The sequence below is a fragment of the Anomalospiza imberbis genome, chromosome 1, assembly GCF_031753505.1.
Source record: "Anomalospiza imberbis isolate Cuckoo-Finch-1a 21T00152 chromosome 1, ASM3175350v1, whole genome shotgun sequence".
NCBI classification, from domain to species: Eukaryota; Metazoa; Chordata; class Aves; order Passeriformes; family Viduidae; genus Anomalospiza; species Anomalospiza imberbis.
Window position 1 is genome coordinate 4,580,397 of NC_089681.1, and position 21,628 is coordinate 4,602,024.

The 21,628-nt window shown below is 38.8% G+C and overlaps 1 protein-coding gene across 23 annotated transcripts in view; it reads left to right on the plus strand.

The window, feature by feature from the left end:
* The window catches only part of PTK2 (protein tyrosine kinase 2), a 194,823-nt gene that overhangs the window by 154,377 nt on the left and 18,818 nt on the right, over positions 1-21,628 (plus strand). For 12 of the 23 annotated variants that reach the window (XM_068180039.1, XM_068180049.1, XM_068180099.1 and 9 more), the window contains 10 exons: positions 560-580; positions 1,625-1,722; positions 4,433-4,517; positions 7,380-7,480; positions 8,784-8,899; positions 9,727-9,827; positions 10,753-10,842; positions 12,117-12,321; positions 18,465-18,576; positions 20,835-20,921. In XM_068180039.1, the coding sequence (XP_068036140.1) occupies positions 560-580; positions 1,625-1,722; positions 4,433-4,517; positions 7,380-7,480; positions 8,784-8,899; positions 9,727-9,827; positions 10,753-10,842; positions 12,117-12,321; positions 18,465-18,576; positions 20,835-20,921 (1,016 nt within the window). The other 11 variants (XM_068179958.1, XM_068179948.1, XM_068180004.1 and 8 more) reach the window with 4 other exon arrangements.

A 21,628-nucleotide genomic window follows, 5' to 3' on the forward strand; every position in this document is an offset into this window, starting at 1 on the left:
AATATATGTTTTATAAAACATATATATATATATATATTTGAACATCAGTATTTGAAAAGCAAGAATATATGTTTTCCAGAAATAAACTGAGCATTTTTAATGTCTTGCAGTTAAGTGGTTATGTATTCTATTAACATAGTTTCAGGATCAAATTATGTCCTTTATTTTTGTTAACAGATTAACTTTGTATAATTTATTCCCCCTCCCTCCCGCACCTTTTTATTTAAATTCTCATGGAAGTAATTACTTGTGGGCCCAGCCCTGGATGTGCTGAACACTTGAATATGGCTTCAGTGCAAAACCCATGAGATGGGCTGTGGAGGGAAATTCATTAAGTGCTTTGCTGGATTGAAGGGGACTCAAGTGTTCAGCTCCCAAAGGTCTGAGTCAGTAAAGATCACAAGAATGGGCCTGTGACTTCTGCTAGTGTAAACTTTAAATTGCATCAGTATATTCTTTTTTTTTTTCTTTTTTTAATGTTGAAAAATGTTTGTCCTGTTTTGATTTTAAGAAGCTCTATCTAAGTAAGCATTTGATTTTTCTCTTAATTGCACTGCAGAAAGCTATGGAATAGATGAAGGTAACAGGAGACCCTTTACCCATCCCTGTATGCTTGCAGTTTGGAATGATGTGGAATTTTAAAGCTTACTATTCACTTTCATTTAATAAACATTATTTATTTGTAGTTAAACCAGTTAGCTTTGGGATTTTAAAGAGGAAAATGCAGTACTCAAAATAAGAGATTAAAAAGGCATTTATCACCTTGTTAGCCAGCTCTACATGACATTACTTCTGTAGTGTTAATGATGTCAAAGTAAAGGTTATGAAGTTCTAAGCTGGTTGGTTTTCATTTTTTCTCCGAATAATACAAGTAGAGATGAAAACATATACTGTGCATGCTTTTCTGCTATTCCTGAAATATTTTTCCATGTCTGCTAGAAATTAAATTGCAAATGAAATCATTCAATTGCAATTGATTACATGTTTTGCTGAAGTGCTGAGCCATTTTTATCAGTAATATTCTCAGCCTGTTAAAGTGTGACATTAACAAAATTGCATAAGGCCACCAAACATCTCAATTTTATTCAGTTACACACTGGCAGAGGTGTAGTGCACTCAAAATTTCACTTTCATTTTGTCTTTATTTGCCATCCTCTTGTTCCTGTATTTTTTTCTTGCAGTTGCCTCTTTAAAAGTTCTCTGGGCTTTTTTGATGGTTCCAAAATCTAAAACTGCACATGGTGGAGTCCTCTTAAACAGCCAAAGGGATGTGTGCTGAGTTTAACATCATTGGTGTTGCCTTAAACCGTTTGTGTGCTTTGTCTTTCACCAGCTGTAATTAAAAAGTATTTAATTATGTTTATTGCACTGAAATAAGTGCATTGTGATTAATTTAACAACCTCACAGTTCTTTTCCCATTGCTTTGGTTCAAACTTCTGAGAGGTTTGAGAGGTCTCCACTGTGTGTGTGCAGCATCTCTATAGGTTGGTGTGCAGCAGATGTTAATCTTAGTTTTTCATATGTGAGACATTTGAGTGACTTACTTTGAGTTTTGTGTCTTGTGGATTATTTCCTTGCCCTTCAGCAGAAACTTAATATTTCAAGTGCGTTATATTCTTGTAGCCAGAGATTATGAAATTCAAAGGGAGAGGATTGAGCTGGGGCGCTGCATTGGGGAAGGACAGTTTGGAGATGTGCACCAAGGAGTTTACATGAGCCCGGTAAGCATCACTTCTCAAACAAAAATGAACAACAAAACTTTGCTAGGTAAAAAAAAAATAAAGAGTATTCCTTAGAGGTCTTGGTCTGAGTCTTCCAGAACAAATAAAAATTTGGTCCAGTGGCAATCTTGCTGTCTCTCTCACAACAAAGCCTAATAAAGTTCCTGTGTTTTTCTTAAATAAAATACAAAATACTTGGACACTGATCCAGCAAAATGCCAATGCACACGAGTCACCTCAGTGAAACAAGGGAGGTTGGCAGGACTTGTGTAATTTAAGATGGTGCTCATGAGTTTTTCTAGAAAGACTTAAGATTTCAGTTTAAATAGATTTTAAAAATTGTGTAAAATAGCAAGAGAAAACTGCAAAAAAAGGTTAATTTCAACAAAGGCCCATAATAAAATAAATATTTCATATTAGAATAAATTGTTGGAATTTTTGATAGATTATACAAGAATTCTTGTGGACAATAATCTAGTTCTAACTTCAGAAACAGCTGGTTAGGGTCTTGGGCTCGGTGGGTTAAATAATCTTCAGTGCAATATTTAAGTAAATAAAGATAAATGTTCTGTTTCAGGAGAGTTTGAAGTCTGGTCTGATACCCTTATTTAGAAAGCACATCTGATATACTTCACATTGAGAGAGATTCTTATTTTTCATTTAATTGTGTTCAAGTTAACAGGAGTAAGGAGGAGCAATGCTTCGCTTACTTGGGGCATGGTGGATAAGTCTAGAGCTCTGTAAAACTAATTAAAGACCCTTTTCTTCTGGGCTCTTGTTTTGAAAATGTTAGCTGTCTCCATTCTTTTTTGAGCATTGGAAAATGGATTTTACTCAAGCATTCTTTGTTGAGATTTTTAAACAACCACAGTGGATTTATTTTATTAATAAGAATGTACTTAATTTAAGGCACTGGGATATGTGAAGGTGAAACAGAACAGTGATGCCATTAAATGTTAATGTTCTGGTCACAGAATGTAACTTACACTCTGGGAAGAAATCTTAAAATCAATGTAAGATTAGTTCTAATAACATGGTGGTGTACCCTTTTATATGTTCAGCTTGAGTGCAAAAATATAGGGGATATTCCTTGCCTTTTGCTCTGCTAGCTCAAAGCTGAATCTCAAAAATTCCATTTTTCCCTGTTCATTGCACTTGCAAAGTCCTGATTCAGCATCCACCTCTCCAGGTATTCCTGAAGGGTCACAGCCAGGCTCAAGTGTAGGATACTGAATGGAAAATGGGTTTATAGGTACAGCATCCTATTGCTCAGCTGTAACAATCCTAGGAAGATTATCTTTAAAGGCTGATTAACTGTGGAATTAATCCCAAAGTGTCATTTTAAAAAACATTTCCTGCTCAGTACAGAAAATGTGTCCAGTCTAGTACATTCTCACTGGTTTGTCTCCTTATCCAAAACCAAAAGATCAACAAAAGCCCAATATCAGGCCTGTGCCAACATTTATTTCCAGCCAGTTGCTGGTTGCAGACACTGAGATTCTTCCCTTTGATGCTCCTCTTGGTTAAAGGATATTTCAAAAATTTGATGTTTAACACTGGGAGAAGGATGGGTCTGGCAGGCATCCAGAGGTCACATCCCCAGGCTGATTATTCAATCCTGGTTTCATAAGGGAATAAAATCATGATTTACCATTAGCCTTTTCAGTTAGTTTATGGGCATTTGATGTTTGGGTAAAGGATTAGATCATTATTTTCCTTCAAAGTCAACTTGAAGATCTCTTTTGTGTGCAACTTCGAAAATAAGACACTTCATCCTGCAAAATATAATTACTATTCTAATTCTGGTAATTTTTGTCTGTAAATAGATTTAAAATAGACCAAGTATGAGCAGAGATGGAACATAATTCTGAATCTTCATTTCCTACTGGCCTTAAAAATTGGATGGGGATATTCATGAGTGCTGGAGCATTTTGAGGAAAGGTTCATGTGTAAATTGCCCATTAAACAATGGACAATTCCCAGTTTCCCACTTGGAAGGAGGACATACAGGTCCTTGAACAAACCCATTCCTAATGTAGAAGCTTAGTTTTAAAATACTTCAGCTGCTCTCAACCCATCAAGAACTTCTCATTTTTGGGTATTCAGAGGATGAGAAATCAGGTGGGAAAGTCCATTTGATTTTAAATACATGTGGTTCTGCTGAACCTGGTTTTAAAGCCTTAATCCGACTGACTGTGAAGATAATATGTAAAAATCTTTGGTTTACTTTCCCTTGTAGGCTGAGTTCAAAATTACAGCCAGTATTTCCTCTGAAAGAGCCACAAAAAGTCCTTAATTTGGCTTTCTGGGTTGCATGCTTGTATAAGCCAAGGGTGGTTTTTAGGCACACATCTTTCTTCTATTTTTTGCTAAATATTGTCAGGAGTTTACTGTCCTCAATAACACAAAAAGTTTACAGTACTATTCAGTTAAGCTTACCATCTTTTGTCATAATTTTTCCACAATTTAACATGATTTAAAACAGATTAAATATTTCCAAGACACATTAGATATAAATGCTGTATGCAAGGTGTCTTGATTATAATGGTATTTTAACACTGAAACTTTCCACATGTAATTTCTCAACTAAAGGCATTTTATTTAATAGTAATTTTTTCCAAAGTAGTTTTGCCAGAATTCTAAAGGCCAGCCTTTGGTGGGCAGTTTTTGGTGGTTTGTATTTCAGCTATTTCTCAATAATGTTTTTCAGGAAAATCCAGCTATGGCTGTTGCAATCAAAACGTGTAAAAACTGCACTTCAGATAGTGTTAGAGAAAAATTCTTACAAGAAGCCTGTGAGTATTAAGCAACTTCTTTTGGGATCATTTCTGTAACTTCTCCTTGCAAAGACTGTGGCCACCTGTGCCAGAAAATTCTTACACTGCTGTAAATATTTTATTAATATATAGCCTGATGTTTTCCCCTCCTACAACATGTGCCAGGGGACTGCTCTACATCCTTGCATGGCCCATGTGCGTGATTGGGTGTGGGCTCTTTGATTTTCCAAATTGAGTGGTGATGTCTGATTCCTGTAGGGCTTTAGAATCAGTTTTGGAACATTAGATCTGATCTTCTATTTCCTTCTTTTTCCTTAATGAATTTAAAAACACTGCACTTTCTCCAGTTTATTGCTTTGGAAGGTCAGGTAGTTGTCCTTGCTAGAAATGTTGTGTCTAAGAGAGATCTGCTTTGAAAATCTGAATTAAAATCTATGCTAGAATAGGCCATTTTTCTAAATAATTGCCCACAATGTTGCATTCCCCAGGCAGCACATTTCATGAGTGGAGCAAGGCTTTTTGTTGGGGTGAATAGGAACATAAACTTCTTAAAGAATATTAAAGTTACTGATTCCTCTATCGTTTGGTTTTGCAAGCAAATTAAGATATGGCACTTAAGCCTTAATTTTTGCCTATTATTCCCTGCTGTTTTGTACCTCTAAATGTTGTGAAGGTATTGTATTTTATCAGTAAAGTAATTGGTTCTGGTCAGATGTTACAGTATATTTTATTCACCCTTCCTTTATTCAAGGAGTTTTTTCAGCCTGCTCAGAAGACCTGTGTTAATAGCTAATGGATTCTCATTTTTGGATGTCAGATTTTTTCTAAATTACTGTAATTTTTTCCATTGCATTTCTGTCTGTTGGAACAGTAAATACCATTGCTTACAGTAATAACTCAGCAGTCACAAGGTAGGCTGCTGTCTCCTGGCAATGTAGAAAATAATTGTTCATTGAATGCTTCTTATTATGCTTCAAATCTGACAGATTAGGAAATGCTGCTGTAGTCGACACATAAATAGTACTTTTCAATTTTGATTTAGTAGTTTTGCCATTCCTTCTTCCTCTTTTTCATTCTAATTCCCATCTGTTGCCTTTGTCTTGTGTTCAGATTGCAAATTTGCTCAGAACAGTTGCTTACTTCACTGAATTAATACATTTATTTCCTAATATTTTAATATTAGGAATATTAAGATATTTTGAGGTTTGCCTGTGGTGGAGTTTTTAATGCTGAAAAAGATTTAGCAGCTGTCATTGCCTGTATGACATTTCACCATGTTATTTATTCCCTTTTAGTAATGTTTTAAGCTATGTCAGTGGTAGGGATGTTTGCTTTATTACATTTTTCCCTGTATTATTCATAACATTTTAAAGAATACATTATCTCCCATAAAATTTCTTTTCAGGAAGATATGTTACTAAACTATTATAAATTTTGGTGTTATAAACATGATTGTCCAAGGATTTTTGGAGGGTTGCTGTGTATCCATGTGCAGAAGTAGATAATTCAGAGCTCATCAGAATGAAAATCCAAAAACGCCTCCTGGTTTTAGCTTGTGGTTGGTGTAAAGCAGAAAATGGGTTTTATTCTTGCCTAACTTGAGGCAGACTGAAGCAGACTTTGCAGTTGGGTAATTCCTGTGTATTTCTGCTGGCACTACAAACTGCAAGTGTGGAGGAGATGCTGCTGGAGGGTCAGATGAGGGATGTTTGTCAAGGATACAGGAAGGGTGGTTTTGCCATGCATGTTTGGAAGAGATTCTGCTCCTCTGTGGTGAGACCCCCCTGCAGAGCTGTACCCAGCTCTGGGATCCCCAGCACAGGAGGGACCTGGTGCTGTTGGAGCAAGACCAAGGGCTGGAGCATCTCTGCTCTGAGCCAGGCTGGGAGAGTTGAGGTTGTTCCACCTGCAGAAGGGAAGGCTTTGGAGGGACCTCGGAGCAGCTTCCAGTGCCTAAAGGATGCCTACAAGAAAGATGGGGAGGGACTCTTTATCAGGGAAGGCAGGGATAGGACCAGGGGTGATGGGTTTACCTGAAAGAGGGCAGGTTAAATTCGATTTTAGGATAAATTCTTTGATGAGGTGGTGAGGGCCTGGCACAGGTTGCCCAGAGAAGCTGTGGCTGCCCCATCCTTGGAGGTGTTCTAGACCAGGATGGATGGGGCTTGGGGCCAGCAAGCTGGAAGGTGTCCCTGCCCCCCACCTCCCCCAAAGGGCAGGGGGATTGGAACTGGTTGGTCTTGATGGTCCCTTCCAACCCAAACCATTCTGTGATTCATATGTCATACTACATAAAACATACTGTGGCTGTGCTGCCAGGACTGAAATTAACTCCATGGAAAATAAAATGATGTAATGATTAAATAAGATTTTTGTCTATATCATAATCTGGCAAACATGTTTTTTCCAGTAATTGAATTATACAGACTGTTTTTGCCTCCTCTTCCAGTAGAAAGGCACAGATTACCTGGCTGTGCACTGGTTTGACAGGTTATTTTATTAACTTAGGTTATGTCCATAACCAGACCCAGGGCTGAGAGGCAGAGCCTGACCTGACTGCCACCTTCCACAGCAGTTTGCATTTTTGTGAGTTTAGAACAACAAGCACAGCTCAAGAAATCCGTGTTTCTACCTGCCTTCAGCAAATAGAATGACCAGAAATTACTGCTTGCAATAGTTTGAAGTCCTGTGATTATCTTCTCTGTTCATGGGCTAAATCCTTAACCAACAGGGTTTTTTTGGGGTTTTTTTTGGGTTTTTTTTGTTTTTTTTTTGTTTTTTTTTTTTTTTTTTTTGGTTTGTTTTTTTTTTTGTTTGTTTGTTTGGTTTTTTTTTTTAAAGGTTTTATGTAATGCACTGAATTCTTTGATTTCCTTTCAGTAACAATGCGTCAGTTTGATCACCCTCACATTGTGAAGCTCATTGGGGTTATTACAGAAAACCCAGTCTGGATAATCATGGAGCTCTGTACACTTGGAGAGGTATGAGAAATGCTCATGCAGCTCTGGTTTCCTCCCTTTCAGCTCACAGAAAAGGCTGAAAAAATACTTCACAATACTAACACATGCTATCAAGCATGATATCATACTCCTTTGCAGAGTTATGGACACAGAAACAGGAGTGGCAGCTTTTGACCTTCTCCACCAGGGGAACTGCATCACCTCATTCCAGAATGATTTAGTCAGAGTTTTCAGTTGCATTTTCAATTGCAGTTCCAGAGTGAGAGCATGACCTCCGTCAAGATGATGATAATGTGATAATCAGTTAAACAGCATTTGCAAACATACCTTCCAGAAGTAAACTGTACATCTTTCATTCTTCCTGAGTAATGCTGCATTTTCCCTTGAAACATTGAATTTCTTATGTTGGATTTTTTTTTTTCTGTAGAATATCTGCAGCAGGGGCTCTAGATAAGATGACTTCCCTCATTATTATGTTTTTTGGATGAATGCTTTAAAGAAAACTAGATCTCACTTTTTATAATTGATTTGTTTTATTTGAGCCGCGTTACTGAAAATGTGAGCTGCAGTGATATTTCTATGCAACATTATATAATTGTCATTGCAGTTATCAAACTGCAGTACATTTTCCAAAATAAATAGGAGGGATGGATAGAAAAGCCAATAGTGGAGAAGTCATTTTCTGTCAATAGATTTCCTTTCCAGGAATCCAGCCCAAATCACTTTTCAAAGCCTTGTTTTGATCTATAAGGACACTCTATTGCCACCTTCCAGTAGGTTCTTCCTGCCTTATACTGGGAATAGAGCTGACAAATATTCTGCACTGAGATTGGCCACTCTGAGCTAACTAAATACAATTGTTTTAGCACATGTAGGTTAAAACTAATTACTACAATTAATGCTTCTAAAACAATACTGATCAAACTATGTTTGGGTTGCCAGGTCCTGTTCAGTTCTGAAGTGATTTAGGCCATAAATAGAGACTGCTCTCAAGGATAGAAAAAAACAAAATGTCCAAGAGTGTTTCACTCTGGAATAGCAACAGCAGATGCTTTTCAAAAGGAGACTGAAAGGAATGCACAAAATTACATTTTTTTGTTTTGTTTTTTGTTTAACAGTTTTCATGTAGAAAAACTGCTTGCATTCTAAGGCAGAGTCACAATTCTTCATGGGAAGTGGTTTTCTTTTCCTCATCCAACCTTTAAGGCAAGGAAATCATGCCCACTGATACTCATGAAAACTTCACAATTTGAAAAATGCCTTTTTAGCTTTGTTATTTTCTTCTCCTAATTTCTTTCTTTTTTCTCCTCCTTGGTGTAAAAAGCTGAGGTCGTTTTTGCAAGTAAGGAAGTACAGCTTGGACCTGGCCTCTCTGATACTCTATGCTTACCAGCTTAGCACAGCTCTTGCCTACTTAGAGAGCAAAAGATTTGTACATAGGTAAGATTTCATACATATTTATCTGTACCTGTCTACTTCTATATGTCACTGCTCTTAAAATTTTAGGGAGTGTCATTTTTGCAGAGGTTTCCACTAAAATTACACCCTTTTCAAGGGTGACACCTGCTGGTTCATGCCTGGATTGACTTGGAGCTGGTGCCAGATTTCAGTCGGAATCATTTTCAGTTGTTGCTTTGTGGTTCCAGTATTTTTTCAAGCTGTGAGTCAACTGTAATCATTCAAATATAGAAAAGCAAAACAAGGGCAGATGGCTTCTTAAGTAAGGAGGAGGGGAAATAAAATATTTATAAAATACAAGTACTTGCTTAACCAGAAAATGAACCTAAACTTCCTTCATGGTGTGTTTTGAATTTTACTCCCTTGAATGTGAACATGAGTTTCTAGTGAGAAGAGACTGGCTTCAACCTCTTATTGTGTGCAACAAAGAGTTCACAAAACTCCAGTTATGAAGTAGAATTAATTTTAAACTTAAGCAATTCACTTGTGTTTAAATACTGACTATATAATTCTGTATATGTGTTGTGGTAATGTATAAGCAAACACTTGCGTGTAAAGTAATAGCTATGCATAGATACATAGATATTTATGTTACAACATGTAAATAACAAAGGGGGAGAAAAGGAGGTTCAGGGGAGATCTTGTTGCAATGAGAACTTGAGCTCCTTACTAGAAAACCTCCTATGGGACTGCAATCCTAAACCAGTTCCTTACCTTTGCAGGGCAGGAGATAAATTTTATTCAGGTGATGATATTTCACCAGTTCATGTTTTAAAGTTACTAGAAATACTGTTTCTTCTGTTTGGCAGGGATATTGCTGCTAGAAATGTGCTGGTATCTACCACTGACTGTGTGAAATTGGGTGACTTTGGTTTATCCCGATACATGGAAGACAGTACTTACTACAAAGGTGAGGTGACCTCTGGATCCCTCTTGCAGGCCACTGAAAACACAATTGCTTCTCACATTGTTGAGGAATTAACCAGATTTCCTTGGTTTAGCTGGTGCCATTTGTATAAAAAGGCAAGTTATTCAACACTTAATTAATGGCAGCAAATTCCTGTGTGTGCTTAAGAAGAAGGATCACAAGGTGTGATTTGAGGTGCAAAAAGTAGCAAATTCACATTTAAGTACAGATGAATGCTGAGTTTGTGTTGTCATTGTATGCTGCATGCTTCAGACGCCATTGGACATGGGAGATTCAGTACAAAATCTCCCTTTGAAGCCTGCTTTTGCCTCATTTTGGATGGATACTGAACTTTGGTGTCTCCAGCAGCTGAGAGATGTCCTGCAGTGCCTGATAGATGGGAAATGGGAAATGCAGCAGGAAAATTAAGATTGCATGTTGGGTACCAAACAGTAGCATTCCACAGTAGCATTCCAAGGCTGGTGTATATCATTAAACCATGACTACATAAATCTCATCTTTAATATTTTTCTGGTTTCATGTATTTTAAATTATCCATTATCTGTCCTCTTACACTCTGTTGTGTTTCCTCATTTTATTTGTCTCACTTTGCTGAGCTACATTTTATATCTTTAATTGCTGAGAGGGGAAATAATTTTGACGTGATCATTTCTTGGTGTGTTTTGGGATTTGTTATTGGGGTCTTTAAGGCAGATTTGGGGGGATGATGATTATTATTATTATTATTATTATTTTGGGTTTTGTTGGTTCATTTTCCATTTAATGTAAACCCAAACAGTTTATGTATAGATATTTGAAGTACTTCACTGGAGATTGGTTTTGCCTATGAATTATTCACTGGGTACAGAATCTATTTTTGAGCTCTGTAGTGGGGATAACAGCCTCCTCTCTCTTGCCTTCCCTGTAGCTTCCAAAGGAAAATTACCCATCAAATGGATGGCTCCAGAGTCCATCAATTTCCGACGGTTTACCTCAGCTAGTGATGTGTGGATGTTTGGTAAGTGAAAACCAAGTGAGGAGGGTTCTTTGTGTCCTCCTGGACAAGTCCAGAGTTGATTTTGACTGCTATAAATGAATAATTTCCAAATATTTGTCACAGTTTTTACTGTGCATTCTGAAAATCCAGTTTTTCCAGCATGTTTTCCACCTCTGTATTTTTCTTTCCTTTTCCTGCTCAATAAGCCTGAATTTTCATGGACCTTTTTACCTTAGTAAGAAGCTGTCAGAAATGAAGGTGCAAGGAAATTAGTTCATAGTTATGACAGAGATTATTTTTGTCTCTTGGTTTTAGTTTGGGTTTTTTCTGTTATACAATTATTATTTGCTCTTTCTCTGTTATATTTTGACTTTTTCCTTATGTTGATATACATTTCCTTGCTTAATGTGCAATCATCCTATGAGATACCCGATTTCCAGATCCTTAATTCTAGATTCCCACTTAACTTGTCTTTTATAGCTTCTGGCCTCCTACAAAATACAACCAGAAGCTCATTAAAAATAAGGGTAAATGGACATATCCTGAAACCTCGGTCTTTTTTCCCAAATATACAACATTTTATATGAATCTGATGTCCTGTGCTCCAGCTGGTGCTGACTGCTGGCCTGTACAGATAGAACACAAACTGTGTTAGGGAACAAGAGTGATGAGACTCGAAATAAGAACAGGACAGTCAAGTAAGAGTTCACCTTCTTTGCAATTTAGAATTTGAATGTTTTTAAGTGAAGGGTTTATAATAGTTTGAAGAAAACTCTAGTACTGGCAGTTAGAAAAATAAAGCCTATGGAACATTTTGGCCAATTCTAAAGTGACAGACCATGTTCTTTTAATGCAGTTTCAATAGAAACTGGTTGATTACACATTTTCAGCACAAAAAATGTGGATCAATGCCAACCCTAAAAACCCTCAAAGTGAAAATGCACTCTACAGGTCAGAACAAGTCAGAACAAGTTGGCAGAAGGAGTCAGAGGGAAAAGCAAACACATTCTACCTCATAAGAGAGGAGATTTGAATATGAGCAAGCAGTGGTTTAGGGCAGGTAAAGACTGTGTGAGCCAGCTGTGGGTCACTGCCTCATCAGTAGGTGAGGCTGGTGCTGTGTGTGTGATCCTGCTGCAGTCACTCCTCTGCTGCAGGTAAGTTCAAACCAAGTCCCTGGTTATACATTTTGGAAGAAATTGCATGATTAGTACAAAACTGGGGTTTGTTTCTCTTTTGACAGCTCTCATTGTTTGCTCAGAGTGAAGAGGATGTGTTTTATGTGTGTTCCTCAGGTGTGTGTATGTGGGAGATCCTCATGCATGGGGTAAAGCCCTTCCAGGGAGTGAAGAACAATGATGTGATTGGGCGGATCGAGAACGGTGAGCGGCTCCCAATGCCTCCAAACTGCCCTCCCACCCTCTACAGCCTTATGACCAAGTGCTGGGCCTACGACCCCAGCAGGAGACCCAGGTTTACTGAACTTAAAGCACAACTCAGGTAGGGTTTGACTTCTGACAGGTCATTTCCTTTGCTCAGAAATATTTCTTTTCGCTTAATCTGTTACAGTGTTTTGGTTCTGTGGAAAACACGAGGCATGGTGTTTGGAGTTTTTATCTTCAAATGGCCAGGTTATTGCTGGTATTTGGGAAAACTGGGCTTTATCTGGTAGAGAAAATGAGATTAGGCAGTAAATTCAAATAACTGGAAATATGAATCACCTCCTTTCTCTCCCAAGAAAAACTCCATGTTTTATGTATACTAGCAATTTGTTTCTAATTTTAGCTACAGTCCTTGGGAAAGGAGGTTAAAAGAATTTAGAGTGATTATCTAAACAAACATTCTGTGGGCTTTTGGGGTAGAGGTGTATCTTAAATAAATGAAGCATCAGGTGAATGCTGTTGGAATTTACTTTCATGACATGTAGCACAGTAGTTGCACAGTCACAACTGTCACAGGGCAATTGCAGAGCCTGCAGTAAATGCAGCATCATAGACAGAAATTCCTCTGCCTTTTGTAAACCAGGATATAAACTACCTTTGTGTTTATCTTGGAATGAGTATGAGCACACACCTTGCAGACCAGTCTAAATTCACACCTTAGTTTATTCTGCAGTAATATATTCCAGTGTTCCTATCACCATTTCACCAGCCCCAAAGTGGGAGGGATATTTAAGCTTTGAAACATCACTGAGATAATGTGCAGGCACATTTGATATTTGTGACCAAATTGGGTCACAAAAGTTGTGACTTTTGGATTTCATGACTGCTCAAGATGTATTTTGCATAAGTCAGTACAAGCTTTGAGTAACACTTAGGTTTTGCTCACGGACAATCCACACTGGGAATTCTTGTAATTCATTGTTGAAATCTTTGGTTTTACTTCAGGTTTTGTTTCAAACTTGAGCTTTGGGGCATGTTTTATTTTCATAGTATTATGTTTTTGCTGTCACTGAATGTTCATGGTTTAAGATAATTCACTGGTGGTTAAAATGAGAAAAAATTTAAATGTAATTATGATGCTATCTCAGAGCTTCTGTATGGAAAACTGGAAGACCTTAAAGTTTTTAACTATTTCTTAAAATTTCATGCAGTTGCACCATCTGTTACTCGGGGAATTCCTGTGTAGTCTAATAATTTGTAGAACTAAGGAAAGACTTGACCCTTCTCACAGATAACTTCTCATCCTCTTCACTGTGTGGAGTTAACACAAAGGGAGGAATGTCAGGGCTGGGTAGGGATTGCAAGAAAAAGATGTGACACAGTTGTGTGATTTGGGTAATAGGTGGAAATTGGCAATTCACTTGCTTTTTGTCTCTTTTTGTCTCTGAAAGTACAGGATAATTTGCAGCCAGGTTGTACTGTTAACTTAAAGCTGGTTGGCACAGATGAGAATGAAGCCCTTAAACGAGTGGCTGGAAGATGGCTGTGGTGTGTAAACCCAAGCAGGGAGAGTATCTCACCAGGAAGGGAAGAGGATGAGTAAATCCAGAGTGTGCCCAAGAGCCTGAAAAGCCTGGCTCTCCTCAGAACCAGCACTCAGGGCATGCAGCAAGGCAGGGTCTAGTTGGTTCCACATCAAAATGTTTCCCTGTGTGCTTGGGTGAGCTCTGGAACAGGTCACCTAGAAAGACTCTGGAATTTCCATGCTGGCACACGTTCAGATTTTGATTGGAAAAGGCTCAGAGCACCTGGCCCTTGCTGTGCAGGGAGCCCAGCTTCACCAAGGGATGAGACTTGAGACCTCCAGGCACCCCTTCCATCTCATTCATTCTGCATGAAAAGTGCACCCGGTGTGGAGGGGTGTTTGCTCCTCTGGTCATGCTGGGAGATTTGAAGCATTGTTTACATGGCAACCTGTCTCCTGGGGTCACTGCAACCCTAAAATCCAGTTTTCACTCTGTTCCCACCAAAGCAGGGAACTTTCTGCCACACCAAACTGGTGACCTTTATCTCCCAAATTTAGGCAGCATGGTTGTGCTTGGGGCTGCTTTGGGCTGCTCCAGACAGAGCCAGCCTCTCACTGGAAAGGTTGCCAATTCCCTGATGATGAGGCAGTCTCAGGCAGCTAGGGAGAATTGGGTTTCAGAACTCAAATTCCCATGAACTTGCAAAAACAAGCTATTTCCCCGGTGGCCTTTCCCTGTGGTGTTGCTGCTGCTCATTCTGGATGCTGTCCAGAGTAGTCTCTTCAAGCTGAGAGCAGACTGGATGCTTGCTTGGAGCCAGATACAGCACTGCAGCATTCATTCCTCTCTGGTTTAATGAAAAAAAACTCCATGGCTTTGGGAAAAATCTTCTGCATCTGGAATAGCATTGATGGGAGCATAAGCATTTCATGTGCTCTCTGTTATTTGGTGCTTTTCCCGTTTCATAGTAACAGCTGCTTTACCCAAACTGAATTTGCAGCTGATTGTGCAAGGCAAAGGTGCTGATTTCTGCACAATTTATGCACTGTTATTTGTTGCTACATATGAATTTAAGTACTGTTATTAGGGTAGTAATTTTATAGCATTTGATCTGTCTGAAGTGGATGTGGTTGAGTCAGTCTTCCCAGCAAACACAGAAACAAATGGGTGGATTGTGGATTTCCAAATGTAATTTATCCTTGCATTCCAAGTCCCTTTTTCAAGTGGTGGAGGGGGGTTAAAAGTCAGATTAGGTCAGGGCAGTGAGGTGCTACCCTGCTACTCCTGCAATTCTGGCTTGGTCAGAATTAGAATATAGGATTTTTTTTTTTTAATTGGGAAGTGCGCATTGCCTTGCTGGTTTTGTGTAGAACAGATTTTTTTGTCTTGCAGTACATGGTAAATAATATAAAAGGATTTTAACTTTAAACTTTCAAATCAATGTCATTTCATGACATTTTTCATTGTGTCTTGGAACAAATTTTGTTTAAAGTACCTTTCATGAACCTGCTCAGCTACAAATAGCAAAACAAGGAGCAGTTGTGTCATTGCAGAGGTGAGAGTGTCACTGTGGCCCATTGCTGGTCACAGGTTTTACAGAATGCTTCACCCCACTGGCATCCTGGGGCTGCAGATCACATTGAAACAGCTCTAAAAAGAATGGGGGGGAAAAAGAGACAGATACTGTGCTTTTAAAGTCTGGTTTTATGACAACAGTCAGATAATTAACTGATGAGAGCTGGACTTGAGCCTTTTTGTCCCTGCATTTGGTGTAGATCCTGAAACCTTCCTTGTAAATGAAAGCTGGTAAGGGTGAGGGCAGTTTGAGTCTTCTTTTATGGCATTCTGACAAAAAAAAGACTGTATCACATACTTCAAATCCATGATGGAGGCTGCAAAATGCTTTGCTATTCTTCTGTTCTTTGCCTGTGACCATTAAGAATAGTCCACAATCCATATAAAAATGCTTTCATTTTAGAACAATATGTGCAAGTATGTTCCTCTGCATCCAACTTTGTATTTCTGGTGGCAGAGGGAAAGAAAGAAGCTGCTTTTTGGGGCTCAGCACTTAATGTAGGTTCCCACACCACTGTAGCAGGAGACACTGGTGCTGCTGTGCCTTTTGGAATATGAGGATGCAGTTCAGTATTTTAAATGTTCCTACACTGAAGGTCCCCATAAATGTGTTTTTTTTTTTGCTGTCACAGGCCAGTTTCAGTAAAAAAGTTCTTTGTAAATTAAGTAAGTTTATCAATTATGCAAACTTTTAATAGTTGAGATTTTTCTTCAGCCTTCACCTCGCTGAGAAGTTGAGTTAAATTTGTCTCTGCTACCTCAAGGTTTGCTAGGGATAGAATTCTCTGCTTGCTCCTTTTTGCTGCTAAAAATATGGGCAGTTTGGGAAAATATGCCTAGATCTGACTTCTCCTGACCTTCTGCAAATTCTAATAAACTGTTCAGAGAACTTGAGCAGCTGCACTGAGGAAACGTCAAAAATATCTCTTGGCACACTCTCACTTCATCCACAGACCGGTCTTCCCTTTGTGAAAACAAAGACCTTTCTGTGAGTCATTTGTATTCCTTGTGGTTTTTTCGAGTAGTGCTTCTCTGAGGCATTTCTATTTTATATTCTTGTCAGCAGAATCAAGGGCATCCAAGTACAGATGCTGCTGCAGCCCATCAGCCTCTGGCCAGGCTGCTCTGGGCTGCTGGGAAAGAACCTCCTGATGGCACGGGCAGTGAGAGAGCAGGGAGGATGAACTTCAGTTGTAAGGCAAAAAGCTGAGCCTGTGTTAAGAAAAAGAAGTAAATTCAAAAGAAATTAGTCATTTCTGGTGGTACAAGCTGATAGTATTGCACACTGGGGCACCACAGATAAAATGGCTTGGATAGCAAAGCAGAGAGAGGTATTGGGGTTTCATTCCTTTTTATGGAAAACCAGGACTGTGCTGTGACAAATTCCACACATGGCCCCAAATTGTCAATAAGCCATCTCTAAATTTAGCCAGCTACTACCAGCCAACTCTATTCTATTCTTTTGCTCAGATTAGAGCAACTGCTGTATCAACAGCTTGGTTAAAAACCTACATTGTATTAATTTCTCATTCATTAATCTGGGCAATTTTTTTTTGGTCCTGTTTTGTTGTTTTGGGGTCCTGTTTTGTTGTTTGTGGGGTTTTTTAATCCTGAGGTCTTGTCTTGAAAGGTGATAATCATGGTTCATGGCTGTGGCTGCATGTTGGCTGCTTTCTCATGCTGCATAAAAACACAGGATACCTGAAGTGTGAGATAGCTTTAAAGCTGGGGTTTTGTGCCAGTTCTTCATGGGTTCAAGCAAGAAATCTTGAATTTTCCTTATTCTGAAGGAAAAGAGAGGTAAAACAGAAGGATTCTCTCTTCATTCCCTCTGTTGGGCTGTAACTGTGTTTCCATGGTAGTTCTAGCAGGGTGACTTTTGCAAATAACTTGTCTCGTTTTGCTTTTGTTCCACATTCTTGTGTTGCTTCAGCAATGATGGATTGAAATTGCAGCAATAGTTATAAACTTGATTTAGCTGCAGTGAGACGAGATGACTTCTCTGCTTTTTAGAAGTGGCATCGTTTGGGGTTTTTTTGGCTGAGTAAGGAAAAGCAAAGTTCTTGTCTCCAGCAGGAATTTATTCTTGAAATAAGCAGTGAAGTTCCACGATGAGAATAGATTGCTGGAGTTGATCTCATCCCCTGAATGAGTAATTCTGGGTGGTTGTTTAGCAGACTGAACAGGAGATTATAAACTCAGAACTAAGCTTTGTTTCTGGAAACTCCTGAGTGATAAAGAAGCTGGAGTAGCTCCTCTACAGGATTGTCTTTACCCTGGGGACAGTGATATGGAAATAATCTGCCCTGCTCACATCTCCAGACTGTCCGCGTAGCGTGCGGCTCCAAGGAATTGGCAGCTCCCTCTTTCAAAGCTTCTCTCTGAGTCTTTTTCAAATGGCAAATATCCAACATTAATAAGCCACATAGCAGAGCTGGGAGGAGGCTGGCTGTGGGGGCAGCAGGAGCACGTTCAGCTTCAAACAGGCTTTTTAATAGTCAGAACAGTGGTAAGTAGCAAACTGGTTTTACTACTGTCTTGTACTTTGTGAAAATGCAGCCTTTTGACCTGAATGCTTAGAAGCTGAGTGAATACTGTCAGATCTTTCTGTTTTGCTAAATTGCTTTGCTGAATGTGCTCCTGGTTAGGCTAAAACGTAAGAGCTGAAGAAGTATTTTTGACTGCTTTCTTTAAAAAAGAAAAAGAAATCCCAGTGATCTGAAGCTCTTGAGTTTCAGTAAAGATCATTTTCAGTTTGTTTTGAACCTTTGCAGCAGTTCAGTAGAATATTTTCTTGTGAAGATTAAGCTTTCATGCAAGTAAGTGCTTGATTGATTGTCTTTGAGGACTTCTCTGTGTAATTGCACATAAAAAGAACTGTTATGGAAAAAAAATTGTGTGTGAGATCAACCACAGCTTTCTGAAAATTTGATGCTGTCTTCATTGTTAAAAACACCCTGCTAATCCTACAGAAATATTTCTTCCTGATACTGGTTTTGAGACCCAAAACCAGTGTAAGTAAAATAGGTTTGGCTTTCAGTAATTTTATAGCATGTCAAGTTAGTACTGTTTATTAGTCTGAAAAATGCAGGAGCTATGGGGAGAGGTTTGTTAGTCACTGAAACTGGAGTTTTGCTTGATTGCAATATGTTTTCCTTAGTACAATACTGGAGGAAGAGAAGCTGCAGCAAGAGGAACGAATGAGAATGGAATCCAGGCGACAAGTCACGGTGTCCTGGGACTCAGGAGGATCAGATGAAGCTCCTCCCAAGGTAGCTAAGACTGCAAATTGCATGTGTTTAACAAAAAATAAACATAAACTTTTCTTTTATTCCGTTTATTTCTTCAAAGCCTGCTCTGCTGGGTTGGTTCAAACCACGGCATTTTGGCCAGTTCTGTCCCCATCTGGGAATCTTTGCCTGAAATGACCCAGCTCTGCTTGAACTATGCTTAGAACTGATCTGTGCTGTGATACTGCTTTAAATATTTTCTGTTTCTACTTGAAATTGTAAAAGACACCCATAGCTGCCACAAAAGTGTCTCCTGGCTTTTCCTTTTCCTTCTTGCTTGTAGCACTCATGTAAATTGTTGGCTAATGAGCTCTCAGGCCAGCATGAAGTTTATTTATAACACATTAGTGACAGGACAGAAGTCAGCTAATTGCATTTTCCTTCTTCTGGGCAGAAAATTAGGGGTTTGTTTCCAAGGAACATACGTGGTTTAGTTTCCACTTCATTTCTGTCCTGTTTGGATGTCACTGATGGGTTCTGCAGCTGTGGGAGTCCAACCTCACCAATTCCCTCTCAGTCTGCTTCCCCTCAGAATTATTTTTGCAAGTTGTTACTTGAAAGTTCGAGCCTGTATTTTAAAGAATTCAATTTTTGTGCAGTCAACACTGTATTGTCTGTGTCCTGATAGCTTGTGGTGAATTCCTGGAGCTCCCAGGTTTTGGAGCTGATGATAACTCCAGGAGTACTCGTGTGGCACCTTGTGCTGCACACATTCCCCAGCACTCAGAGAAAGGCAGCTTTTTCGTTTTGGTTGGTTTTGGTTTGAGGGAAGAGGGAGGGTTTGTGTGTGTTTGGGGATTTTGTGGTGGTTTTCTCTCCATTTCCAGGTTGTTGCCTGATAGATCAGATTTCTGAGCTTAGTTCTGCATTTTGATGCCTTGATGGCAATCAGGAAATGAGGGCAGTGGAATTGCTGCTTTCATTTCAGAGTGAGAAACAACAAACAATCCATCGACCTGTTTAGTTATCTGAGATGAATTAGCAGGATTGGGTGTTTATCTAAACAGACAATACTCCAAGTTACAGAAGGAGATAAACTGCATAAATTGGACCAATATAATGCTTAATTTGAAATGAGCACTTTTGTGTGTGATGTATGAACTGAAACACTTGACCAAAGGTGTGTTAAAAATGCAGTTAATTCTTCCACCGGAGAGAATCTGTTTTGAGGGGGTTGCTATGTCCTTGTAGAAATACACTGTATTTCTGACGTTAGGGCTTTTTAGGTTTTAAGTGTCTCCTTAATTATTATCTAATTTTCTAATGTGACAACTGATTTTTTTTATTCTTCTGCTGATTCAATGTAAGCATTACAGATTGTTGCAGGTCTTAAAACTCCTGCACATCCTCAAACAATTACCAGGTCTCACTATGGTACTATGAAATCCGTACTATGAAGTCACTTGTGTCTCACAGTGGTATTTCTGTTGGAACACTAAGACAGAAAACAGCCTAGTCCAGAATGAGAATGAATTTTTTCATCAAGCAGTGATAAATTCTGCAGTCTCCAATTAATGTGGCTGCCTTTAACAGCCAGAAGGACTGAGAAGGCCCTTTGCAGAATGATGAAGTTTGGGGTTTTTTTCCCTCTTTGCTTAATTTTTCTCCTCCTGAAATACCCAGCAATGCTGTTCCTTATTCAGAAATAAGCCCTCAACTATACATTTGGAGATTCAGAAAATGATCAAAAGCACTTTCCATGTTGAGGTAATTAGTTACACAGAAGTTAATAATCAGAATTAACTTTATACCTCAGAATACCACATGGAAATAGCCATGCAAATAAATCCATTTGGTTTGTGTTAGTCTTACTGAAGCAAAATAATTTACTTTTGAGAACAGTCACAAAAGCAACAGATTAACAGCAAAAATTGGAAACAAGGCTGTATTGCACCTGGAAATTTGATTTAAGACTTAGGTTCTTAGATGATGTTCTCTCTAGAGTTGAACAGAACAGAGCAGGTCATTGAGTGCAAGCAATTGAATAAACACAAAGAATTCACAGAGCAAGAATATTTATTGACATACCAAGCAAACAATTGAGCTGCATCCATTGCCAAGCAAAAATGAAGGAAAACTTAATTTTACTTCTTTAAAAAAAGTGTTTGTCATTACAGAAAATCTGTTTTGGAGTTTTTTTGAAATTTGCCAACCCTGCAAATGTTTGTCTCACTGAAACATAATTTTCTGGGTGTAGTTGTGGGTGTTTAATGATTCTAAAAATTCCTTTTTCTTTACAGCCCAGTAGACCTGGATACCCCAGCCCCAGATCCAGTGAAGGGTTTTATCCAAGCCCACAGCATATGGTACAGCCAAATCATTACCAGGTATTACATTTAATACCATGCATGTATTTTTTTTTACAAATGTGGGTTCTCTGTCCTAGATGCCGTTGGTGGGATTGATGCACTTCTTACATGGTTTATTTTAATTCAGTTCTGTTCAGTGAGGGTTTTCTTACATAGGTAAAAAAACCTGGTAGGTTTACTCCAGATGGCAAATATTTCCACATCTGTGGTGCTCATGTTCCTGAAACTGCAGTGAGACACATCAGACATTTCCATATTTATTGAGGGAATTTGGTGTTCATGTTGACATTTGTGCTGAGCTGTGAAATCACTTGCTTTATAAAATGGCATTAACTGGGGGCCTTTCCTTGGGGTCATTGGTATTTTATTTTCTGTGTCCTTATAGCTGCTGCCTTTAGCTCTACCGTGTTGTATACTCACAGGTTTTGTTTTTCTCCCTAAAACTGATGAAGAAATTCAGAAGGAAATGTTGTCTTTAAAGGACTTTGAGCAATTTTAGGTTTGTTCAAGGCTACAGCCATATTACAGCTGTCTCAGTCACGGGGATTTTTTCCATGAAGAGAGGGAGGTTTTCATTGATTTAATAAGTACTTCAGTCTCATTAAAACTACTTGGATTTTCCTGTGGAGAAGTTCCCAAGCCACTCAGCTCAGCACACTAATTACATGCTGCCACTCAAGCCTTAAGCCTGCAAGATACAGCAGGGGGTACATTTTTATGGGGCT